We start from the raw sequence: 12,216 nt of genomic DNA, 5'->3' as shown, positions 1-12,216 counted from the left end.
CACACACCCACTTTGTCCGTGGAGCTAGCAGTGATTGGCTAAACTCTTTTATTTATATACACAATATGCACATCCATCTTTGAAAAAGTTAGCATGTTGTTGTTTTCATGGGCAAAACACAAACACGCTGCCGTGGCTGACTCTAGGTTGACATCATGAAATGAGTGGTACCCACAAGGGGCCTCAGAGATGGAGAGCCAGGTAGGAAAATGAGCTGCGAAAAGAACTCATATTTCATGAAAAAGCTCTTTCTTTAGTGTGCCAAAGGTAATATATTATCATATATGTGGATATACTTTACTCTGAAAGGCTGAAGCATGACATAGGCCCTTTCAAATTAAAGATTACATAACAGTTATACCTTGCCTTTTTTCGTATCATATCTTTTGTTAAAATGATCCTCTAAATTCAGCAATCTTTTCAACAGGTGGGCGGAACGACGTCAGATTTTAAAATGACCTGTCATTTAAAGGTGCTGCTCATAATGGTCTCAGAATCTAGCCAGATCCCATGGTTCTTTACCATGCAGTCTTCAGACACAGCGGACAGGATGTTATTCTAAACCAGCATGGGGGGGGTCCATTAGGCTCCAGTTCTGCGTGCCACGGTTGTTGTGCCAAAGCCAGCCTGGTTTCAGAGCTGGAGTGCTGATTCTTCAGGCAGACTATCTGCTTTCATCAGAATCTTTCTAAAATATGAACCTGGTTAAAGACAGTTTTCCTGTCTCACCCTCACACGTCAACACGTCATCATCCTGCATGTGACCTCTGACAGTCAGACTCTTAACCTGAAGCCACTGTGCTTTTTTTGGAGCACTATGGTGACGTTTGCTCCTAAAAACACGTCATCAGAGCATCCATCAGAAGAGCGGGACATCACCTGAACCGGTCAGCACATCCCTGGAAGCATGAACGTCTCTGTGTTCACGCAGTCTGGGTTCAGTCTGGAGCACAGAGCTGAGCGCAGATCATGGATGGAGCCAGAAATAAAGACATCCAACGCCAAAAGCGGCCAAGCACAGTCAGAAGTGGATGAAAATGCTTTACCTGATAACAGAGAATACTTTGGGGGTCGTTGGCGGTCATGGCTTCTGGGTGAACCTGCTTCCCGGTGTGTAAAAGTGAGAGAGTTGTCACTGAACCTCAAGCCTCTCTTTCCGGTGCTATCAGGCTGTTTATGGAGCAAAACGGTCACGACGCAGGCGCAGAGGCACCTGCTGCAGATCTAAGGACGAAGGGCATGTCTTTGACGTGACCAAAGCGGTGAGCGGGATGGATGTGGCACGCGCCTGCCGGTAACGAGCCGCACCTCTCGCTCAGCCCCCCCCCCCTCCCCCCGTCCTGTGTGTTTCAGCAGGATGCAGGCGGCATCGGTGCAGCCGATGAGCGCGAGCGCGCTCATTGGCTCCACGGCACGCGCCGCTTCCTACCATCAAAGCTAATTGTCTGCAGAGCTTCTCATGGAACACAATGTCCCCGACAAGTTTTCCTGTTTGTAGTCTAACTGCAGCTCGGTTACACACAAACTTACAACATTAGACAATTTTTATATTCAACCTCCAACCCCCCCCCCCGCTTTCTTCTCACCTCCTTTCCTTTTCCGTCCGGTCCAACACAAAAGATTTTCAAATATGATTAAAATGAATAAAGTTTGGCCTCGATTACAAAGGAGTTTATTCAGACATACCCCTGGTTTGTCTGAAGGTTTATAACCCCTATTGTTAAAGCAAAATATGTCCAACACAAGAGGCCTTCATCTGTTTGCCCAGCTGTTGGACAGGACAAGTTAAAAAAAAGACAATTTTTATATCACTGTGTTAATAACAAATAAAAAACTGTCCAGATCCAAAACTTCATAACAATGTAGTGCACAGACCTGGACAAAATGTCTATTTGTAGTCACTGCTTATAATTCTTTTTGTTGTTTTTTTTGGGAGACATCTTAATTATAGAGTCACCATGTTTTCCTTGAGTTAGAAAAAAAAAGTAGCCTACATAATGCAGTTTTCCTAAATTGGTGCATTGTTCACCATTATTATAACTTTTACACTAGTAGCTGACATGATTAGTTGTCAGTTTATTTCTGAATAGATAATTGTTTCTTTAACTTTAACCTTTTCATTTAGTCTTCCTAGCAGCCTAATCCTTTAAATTAGGGATCTCATCCCCTTTTCCTTGTTCAGTATGTGATTTTTATGTTGGGAGAAAACTGTGAATTTTTCAGTTTTATTCTGTCTGACTTTCTTTTTTCTTTCTTTACCAGCCTCTCCCATGTCTTGTTCACGTGGAGTGAAGTGATTTATGTTGACGGCTGAAAGCAAATTAATCACTAAAGCGAAAAATACTAGCCACAGATTAGATTAAAAAATCTAACAAGTACCTTATATTGAAAAATGATAAACTACTTCGAACTTTATTATTTTTTCAAAAATGGAGAAAGAATTCCAAAGGCTTGAACTTTCCACATTCTCCTATTGGTTAATCCTTTAATATTTTGCAGGGAAAGTACTGCCATTTAACATCAAATGCATTTTAAATTACTTTTTTAAAGTTGTAAAACTAATGCAAGATATATATTTATTTTTTTTCAAAAAAAAAAAGAAAAAAAAAACTAATGCAAGATATTTTTTCTTTTAAGATAGTTTGTAAGTTTGTAAGAAAAGTAAATAAGGATGTGAGAAAATAGGGACTTTGGCCTGATGGAGTTTTCTAGAACGCACCAGATCGCCCTCTTGTGTTCAATGAGAGCATTGCGCAAAACAATGTGCTGTTTCATAATAACCACTATAACATATTATACCCCTTACCTTAATTTTTTTTAGCTGTGTAATAACTTGTTAGATCTTAAAGAGTGACTGATTCCCTGCATCATCAGTTGCATGGGGGAGCACTGGGAACACTGTGATAACAGATGGAAATCCCACTGGTGGAAGCATCCTGGAGACCTGATGTCATGAGAGGATAGGGAAACCTGAATCTCCTTAGCAGCTCACGTCGAGGCAGGAGGAAGGGCTGCAATGGAAATACAGTCAGCAAGGCAGAAGCTCGTGCACTAAAATCTACAAAAGAGGGCAAATAAATCCAAAGTCAGCGATCCACAGGGAAACACTGAGAGACAGTAAAAACAGACCAATAGATCAAGGAAACCGACTAAATCTTGAGATTGGATGCACCAGGAGATTCTTTGCTGCAGTAAAAGCAATTAACATCAGTCAAAACCAGCCATGTGAAAACCATGAACTGCTGGAAGGAGAACTGTCCGTCTTAAATACTGTAGCTCACATGTGAAGCTACTGACACTGGTTAGTATGGAGCCCTCCAGGTGCCGGTGGTTAAAAAGAAAAAAAATCGAATAAACCGTTCGCACGGTTTACGTAGTCCGGGCTGCCGGACTCAGAATTCCTATTTGATAAGTTTCACATTCACAAATCTATATTTTCTTCATCACAACTTTTTTTCCTTTAATAATTAAAGAATTAGAATCTCATTGACGTATCATTTCTAATAGTATAAAGAAAACAGAATGGAGCCCGTGATCTGACATGGGCATAAAAATAAAATAATTTGTTCCCACGAAAATACATTTATCCTGCTGTATTTGAATTCACCACAGTTACAGGGACACGTTGATTGGTCGAGATGCATTATGCAGATGCATGGGATATGTGTGATGCATGATGGGATAGGCAGCATGTAGCCTTCGGATGAAAAGTGACCGCTAACGAGTATGGTAATAAAAGAAATCGCCTTCCGCAGCGGCTTTCCGCCTGCCGGCTACCCAGCTACCCCGGAGCTGTGACAAGCAAAAGAGCACCAGCCCGCCGAAGCTCGTTTGCTTGTCTTCCTGGCAGACGGACAGGGGAAATGCAGCTCTGGCATCCTTAATCATTAATCTGACATTTTTACTATTTTCATCGAGACAATAATAAATAGATCCCCTTTTTGATTCTTGTTTTTCATTTTTCCCCTCTTGAATTAATGTGGGTCACAGAGACACAGAAGTAGCGGCGGAAAGCAGCTTTAGCTGCAGGATGGAGAACGTACCGGGATGTGAATGAACCTAGATATGCAGACGTGATTACCGAGGCTTTTGTTGAACTTATTAAAATAAATAAATATGATCTCTAAACATCCTCTGTGTCTTCTATGCATTGTAATGAGACATACACACAGAAATGTGAAGGTATCTGCTGTAAATCCAAGTATTTTTGATTTATTTCTTGTTTTATTTGAAATGGTTTATTTCAAGCAATCAAGGAATAATGCACAAAACAATACAATAAGCATTTATACACTATTTCAAAGACGTATCAAACTTAGGATAATTAGATATTAAATCAAAGATTGCTTGAAGAGGAGTGGATGGAAGCAAATTTATATAATCCCACCCCTGTTCTACCGTAACCATTGTTATTACATGATTTATCATTATCCGGTTCATAACTTTTCATCTGGTATCAATGCCTTACCAACACAGTTTTAGTTCATTACGTGTGCTTAAGTATCAATAAATCACATGACAATGATGAATTACTTGATAATTATGTAAAGTAGATAAAACTATTTTGTATAACAACATACCACCTACGGATCAGTTATTTAAAATATATTCAGATATTTTCATTAGAAAAATCACGTTTGTGATTAAAAATAACACTATCAGAAAATAAACAAATCATGAATTTTTGAAGCAAGTGAAGAAATATAATTAGAAAATCAATCATTTTAACCATCTTCAATACTTAACCCTTATGTGGTGTTCGGGTCTGTGGGACCCGTTTTCATTTTTTATCAAAAGAAAAATGATACAATTAATTAATTTTCAAACTCAGACTCACTGGCCTTGGCTCATTTTCTGTGAAGAACATATATCAGAATACATTTTTAATGACCACACACCGTATACCCCCCCAAACACATTTCTATTACATATAAGATGTTCGGGTCCACTGGACCCGGGGCTAATAGAAGTGTGGAAATTGATGTTTTATGTACCTACACTCTGTCCTCCACCTGTCTGGGCCTGCTGTGTGTGTGTAGGTGTGTGTGTGTGTGTGTGACCAGTGAGAAAGAGAGAGAGAGAGTGGCAGAGAGAGAAAGATTCACTGTAAATGTGAGTTCTGTTTCTGCACCTGCGGTTCCCGCACAAGGTTGCAACATTGTTAGAATAGTTCAAGCATCAACTCTGTTTGCTCTCGTTCTCCCGCACATTTGACCATTTGACTTTCTTACGGGAATCTTTAATATCTCAATCTTTATCAGCTACAAATTGGAGGCGGGACACGTTAAATATAGCTTTGCCAGTGTGGTTTCTTATCACAACTGATCAAAATGGCCAAAAGGCTTTCTGCGCAGAGGGCCCTGGAATTGATTTGAGAAGAGAGAGACGTTTTTGATGATGATGTAGAGGGAGACGATTCAGAAGAGGAGGTTTCAGAATTGGAGGATCACATTTCTGAAAATTCAGAGTCTGACAGTGACTCTGAAGAAGATGATTAGATTGGGGCGGCCGTGGAGCAGCGGTCGGGTGGTTGGCCCATGATCGTAATATTGCAGGTTCAATTCCCGCCTTGCACGCCCATGAGTCGAAGTGTCCTTGGGCAAGACACTGAACCCCACCTTGCCTCTGGTGGTAGGCGGGCGCCTGTGTTTGGCAGCGGAGCCGCCACCAGTGTCTGAATGTGTGTGTGAATGTGTGTGTGACTGGGTGAATGGGTCTGTGACTGTAAAGTGTTTTGTCCTTGTAGGAAGAAAGGCACTATATAAGTATATGCCATTTACCATTTACCATTCAGATTGAGCATCAGCCAGTTCCAAAACGAAGCCATCAGCACCCAGCCACAGGACCAGGCCGTCAGCAGCCAGGACCATGTGTTGTACAGGCTAGTGGCTAGAAGGCCATGTGTTCAATGGGACTGATGTGTTGTCTAGACTAATAGGTTTACTCTATGTGTTCAGCTTGTGTTGTGCACCTGAATGGGTTCAGTTTCTGTGTTCAAATAAATAAAAGTCAGTAGTTTTGAAAACCTCTTGCTTCACTTGAAAATTTGTTTCCACTCATATCTTGATTTTAATTGATTTTCTTTATCACGTTTTAGATAATGAGTTATGAATGTGATCTAACAAAGGTAAAGGGCAAATATTAACCAAATATACTGATTGTAAATGGATGAGGTAAACATCTGTCGAGTATTTTAACATCAAAGTGTTTGATTGTGAGGCATTAAAAACCACAACATGCAACGGGTCCACCAGACCCACGAACACTGGCTGAGTAACAACAATATGAACACCACACAAGGGTTAACTAAGCTTTTTTTTATAATAATAAATCTGTAAAATGAAAAAGGGTCCATTTTCTGTCAATTGTCCAAGGTTGGTTTTCCATCTTCTGCTGATTAACAGCTGTTCTTCTGCGTTTAAACAGAGTTTATAGTTCTCTTCGCTGTTATGTCTGCAGACATTAGATTAAAGTCTGAATCCTTCTGCGGCTGTTATCAGTGCAGCTGAAAGTTGAGGTCAAGTTGTCTGCAGGTCAGAACTCTCTGCTGAAAATCAGGGTCACTTCAGACTTTTAGAGATAGCGCTGATCCCAGGTGCCTTTTTTCTTGAAATCATATTTGACTCTTTATGACTATTTATCACTGCATTTGTTGCTTCAGGCGTCCGTGATCAAACACTTCTCCAAGTCCTTCGTGTTTTTCACAACCAGAACCTTGGACCGGTCCGATGGACCGAGTGGTTTTAGGAAGATTCTCCAGCCTTTAACCCAAGTGTTCTCAATCTGCTTCACTTCCTGAGAAGCCTGGCATGTTTGGTGATTTCAGCATTCCTTCTGGTCAGATGGTCGTTCAGATAAACACCAGATCCCTTCAGATTCCTCATTTGATTCATCAGAGCTAGTTTGTGGTTTTCATTCACAAACCTGATGAGGATCGCTGGTTTATCCATCTCCTTTCTCCTGGGGAGCCGGTGGCAGGTCTCAATGGTATTTAGATTGAAGAAATGTTAATGCTTGGAGCTTACAGTGTTTACTTCATATTATTGTAAATGTCCCTATGTGACCTTTCAAGTTACAAAACAAGTGACTCCTTGTAGGGAGGCTGTGCAGGATCAACACCCTAAGCGGGGAGGTCAATCTCTTGTCAAAGACAAAGAGCCTTCCCCCATGCCATGAGTGCCTGGCACCCACCTCCATAGCCTCTCCTCCCATGTGTCTGTTCCTCTAAACTGCAGGGGGCCTCTCACATGTATGTATGCTTAATCTGCTGAAAATGATTCTGAACCAGTTCTGTGGGTTATTTATTCTTTAGTATGTATGAAAATTGTCTGCCTTTGAACATTTCCAATGCATTTTAACGTGTTTTACAATATTTCTTTTGCAATATATATGGCATCCCCTGGCATTCCCATTGTTATGACTATTGTCACACATTCTATATGTTTTGAACAATAAAGCATTAAAAAAATACCAACCGTTATACCAAAAAAAAAAAAAAAGCAGAACTAAAATCAGCAGGTGCTCTCAGCCAGTCGTGTTGAGCACTGTTGTCTGGGAAATATTTGAGAGAGAGTTAGTTCCCCCCTCATTTCCCAGCCTTGTCCCACCGGGTGGCTCGCGCCTCAGCAGTTTGAAAACCACTGTTCTAGTGTATATCTCTGACCCTGTCCCAGCTGTTCCCCACATTACAGATGTCTCACAAAAATTTGTTGCTATATCTGGATATAACTTAAACTTCAGTAAAAGTCAAAGCTTCCCTCCCAATAATTTAGTGCTTCAATTACAGGACGCTACTTTAGCATTTCAGATGTCTAGGAATTCCCATTACACGAGACACGCAAAGTCTGTACCAGTAACATTTCCTTTACTGGAGAAAGTCAAAACAGACCTGAAGAACTGGGAAGTTCTCAAACTGTCTCTTGCAGGGAAAGTAAACTGTATAATAATGAACACACTTCCCTGATTCCTTTACCTGTTTCAGCGCGTACCCCTCTATATCCCTATTTTTTTTTTTAAATCAGTTGAAAAAAGCTTTTCTTCATTCATCTGGAGCACTAAAAACCCAAGAGTCAGTTTAAAATTATTAAAAAGAAAATTATGCATTGGCTACAGGCCAGATACATTAAGAAATAGCCACAAAGATAGACTGGTACTTGCTTCTGCTTCTCTAATAGCAAGACGCCAAATATAACTGCACTGGAAATCTAAAAACTTTTCTAAAGTCTTTTCCATTGAAATATTTCAGTGAAATTCACCATCTAATGTTAAAACTCTCAGTTTTAAATTTAGTAAATAGTTAGGGCACAGCTAATTTTTTATTTAAAATTACCAGCTTCTTTCATCTTAAATTTTCTCTCTTTTTTTAATTATTATTATTTTAACTATGTATTTAAGTTCTGTGTGGTCTTTTATTTCACTAAATACTAGGGGTATTAGGGACTCTGTTAAAAGAAAATCACTTTTTTTGTTTTGCAAAAGCCAAGAATGTTCAATGTTGTCTTCAGGATACTCACTCCAATGAGAATGATGAAAAGTTTTGGTCCAATAAGTGGGGAGACAAAATCTACTTTTCTCATGACACCAACCAATCAGCAGGGGTCGCTATATTACCAAACAATTTTTCTGGCAAGCTGTCAGTTACAAAAAGAGTCATATTTTAAAGTTCTAACAAAAAATGTAAAAAAAAATCATGCGGAGAGATGGCATCCATCCTACTTTGAACCGCTCTCCTTTCTAGGAACAGTTCTGCTATCCTTAATCGTGCAGCCTGACAACCCAGAGACGAGACCCGGCACAGAGCAGCAGCCTCCCTTAGGGTTAGTGCTGGTGCAAAACCCAATGCAGGGACAGTCGAGCAGTTCCTAGCTTTAGCTTATGTGCTGAAAGGCAAGTGAAAGGAGTGAGACACAGAAACCTTAAAGTGAACAGACAGCAGTCCTCTCAATAACAACAAGCAGAACTATGATGTCATTAAATATGGTTATTTAAACATTCGATCCATTTCCTCTAAGTCCCTCTTAGTCAATGAGTTAATCAATGATAACAACTAAGTTTCAACTTAGTCTTCTAGCCTTAACAGAAACTTGGCTCCAACAGGATGACTATGTTAGATTGAATGAAGCAATCCCCCCCACTCATGCTAACTATCAGAAATCCAGGATTTCAGGGAAAGGAGGTGGTTTGGCAGTAATATCACAGTCTAGCTTACTTCTCAGCCCTAAAGTTAAAAATGCTTATAACTCCTTTGAAAGCATCATATTGTCTATAAATCACCCAAACAGGAAAACTCCAAAACCTGTTTTACTCATAATTATTTATCGCCCCCCCGGCCCATATTCAGAATTTTTAACTGAGTTTTCCGACTTCCTATCGACTATTGTCTTAGATTCTGATCAAACTATAATATTAGGGGATTTTAATATTCATGTTGATGACCCCAGTGACTGCCTAGGAAAGGCTTTTGCAGCTTTATTAGATGATGTTGGTTTCACCCAAAGTGTGAATGAACCCACTCACTGTCATAAGCACACCCTGGACCTTGTTCTAACCCATGGGATAGAGATCAGCCAGCTGAGTGTCCTTCCTCTTAACCCCATCATTTCTGATCACTTTATGATTACCTTCCAGTTTACATTAGAACATCCTTCTGCCCCAGTGAATAAGAAACAGCTTAGAAGAACCTTAACTGACCGTTCTGTGTCTGAGTTTAAACACACAGTTCAGCCAGTACTTAGTGATATTCTGAGAAAATACTCTGAGACCAGCTCCCATAGCATCAGTCCTAGTATAAATGACCACTTTGTTAATGATGCCTTACAATCCCTCAGGAGTACACTCCATGTTGTTGCCCCCCTGAAACCTAAGTTCGTTAGACAAAACCGAGTAGCACCGTGGTTTAACGCTGAAACACGTTCTCTTTCACAAGAAACACGACCGTTTTTGTGATTTTGGGCTACATAAATAAAATGTAATTTAATTGAATTGAAAAAGCACCTTGACACTAGACTTAGAATGTGAGGCTTGTTTCCCAAACAGATGTTGGTCCGGTACTTGACATGACAACAGAAAGAAGAGAGAGGCAGCGGTCAGGATGTCAAAAAGGTTACTTGTCAGAGAATAGGTGAGAGTCGGGAAACCAGCAAAACCACAGTAGAAAAACCGAGTTCCAGTGATAGTCAAATGGTAGGCGTTGGAGCTTGTGTCACTTCCTGAAAATGAGGTTTTTAAAGCGTTGTGGTGGAGCTTGGGTCAAAACACCGACATGACAGTGCAAAGCCACGAACATCTCTCTTTCCCTTCAAAATTCAATGTTTCAAAATGTTTTGAGGCTGTTCATTGGCTCATAGTATCTCAGCGTTTGCGGCGTTTCAATGCATTCTGGACCAATGACAGCTTGACAGATACCGCACATTTGAGTGTTTTGGTGCCATACCAGCTACACAAAATGCACAAGTTGTGGGTTTGCAAGTTTAAACTCCAAACTGTCCTGAGGAAGACCCTCAATTTTACAAATTAAAGAACAAAGTCATTGAGAAGCGGACAAATTAGACAAATCTTTAACAGATAATGAACTGGTAACTTCACTTAATGGCATGGAAAATAATAAATCACCAGGACCGGATGGCTTCCCTGCTGAATTCTATGAGCACTTTTGGAATATTATATCTCCATTATTCATCAGAGCAATTACAGAAATAAAGCAAACCTCAATACTTCCAAAACACATGAATACAGCAGTCATCTCTCTGCTCCCAAAGCCTAATAAAGACCCAACCCTCCCATCAAATTATCGCCCAATCTCTCTTATTAATGTAGACTTAAAATCATCAGCAGAGCTCTAGTTTGCAGGATTGAAAAAGTAACCCCCATATAATTCACCCAGATCAAACTGGCTTTATTAAAGGAAGACTTTCCTCTAGCAACACACGAAGACTGTTTAATTTAATACATCATTCTACTGTACAGCAAGAAGACACCATCTTAGCTACCTTAGATGCAGAAAAGGCCTTTGATAAAGTCAATTGGACATTTCTCTTTAGTGTCATGGAAAAATTCGGTTTTGGGGAGTCATTCATTAACTGGATTAAGACTCTCTACAACGCACCTCAGCCACAATAACCACCAATGGCATTACATCACAGAGCTTTACGCTGCACAGAGGAACTAGACAAGGATGCCCACTTTCTCCTTTATTATTTTTATTGAACCTTTAGCAGCAGCTATACGACAGAACCTCAACATAATTGGAATCTAGACGTCTCTAGCCCACCATAAAATTAGTTTATATGCTGATGATGTTTTATTGTTTCTACAAAATCCTCAATCATCATTACAAGAAGTTAATTAATCAATTCTCAAAAATTGCAGATTACTTGGTTAACTGCAACAAATCAGCTATCCTTCCGCTGAATAAAACTAAATGGGAAAATACAGCCTTTACTTCAGCTATTCCAGTGTGCCTTAATCACATCTGACTACTTGGGTATTAAAATTTCTCCAGTGGCTTCAGAGCTGATTAGCCTCAACCTTACACCTCTGTTGAAAACAGTAAGGGATGACCTGCAACGCTGGGTAAATCTACCTATCTCCATCATGGGTAGAGTAGCAGTAATTAAAATGACAATTCCTCCTAAAATAAATTATTTATTTTCAATGATTCCGGTGCCACCCCCTCGCAGCTGGTTCAAATCCTTAGACTCAATCATTACAAAATTCTATTGGAAAAATAAAACACCACGAATAAAATTAGCCACCTTGCAAAAACCCAAATCTCAGGGAGGTTTAGACTCTCCCAACATTTAATATTACTCGCTAGCTAACCAGCTTCAATATATCTATGAGTGGATTCATCCGAGTCAGTCAGACACCATCTGGCTAGATAGTGAAAAAGAATTGTGCAAAGAACTCCAAATCTCTGACATCCCATTTCTAAGTGAATCTATCAAGAGTCATTCATGTTATAAAGTAATGACAATAGGCTCCACTCTCAATGCCTCGTGGAAACTCTATAAAATTACAAACTCAAGTCTATCTGTATCTTATTCTACACCTATTTGGAATAATCCAGATTTTTTAAGCAATAAAAAACCAATCAATCTACAATTCTGGGCTACAAAGGGTATTACACATCTCAAACATATTTTTAATTCCAGTGGTCTAGTCCTAGTTTCTTATCTTATCCAAAAATACAGCATTAGGAACAGTCAATTTTTAGAA

At 39.8% G+C, this 12,216-nt stretch overlaps 1 protein-coding gene across 3 annotated transcripts in view; it reads right to left on the bottom strand.

Moving 5' to 3' along the window:
• LOC101162907 (electroneutral sodium bicarbonate exchanger 1) overlaps positions 1-1,314 on the bottom strand; it is a 59,035-nt gene extending 57,721 nt beyond the window's left edge. For 2 of the 3 annotated variants that reach the window (XR_002289655.1, XM_011494584.2), the window contains exon 1: positions 1,047-1,313. Coding sequence is in view for 2 of the 3 variants with exons in the window: in XM_011494584.2 (XP_011492886.1) it covers positions 1,047-1,085 (39 nt within the window). In the remaining variant the exon portion in view is untranslated. Of the gene's footprint in view, positions 1-1,046 lie in introns of all 3 variants that reach the window. The other variant, XM_020701442.1, reaches the window with a different exon arrangement.
• Positions 1,315-12,216: the final 10,902 nt, after the last annotated feature.

Source organism: Oryzias latipes, chromosome 5 (assembly GCF_002234675.1).
Source record: "Oryzias latipes chromosome 5, ASM223467v1".
Taxonomy (NCBI): Eukaryota; Metazoa; Chordata; class Actinopteri; order Beloniformes; family Adrianichthyidae; genus Oryzias; species Oryzias latipes.
Note: the sequence above shows the minus strand (reverse complement) of the source record. Positions and strands in the feature narration are given on the sequence as shown.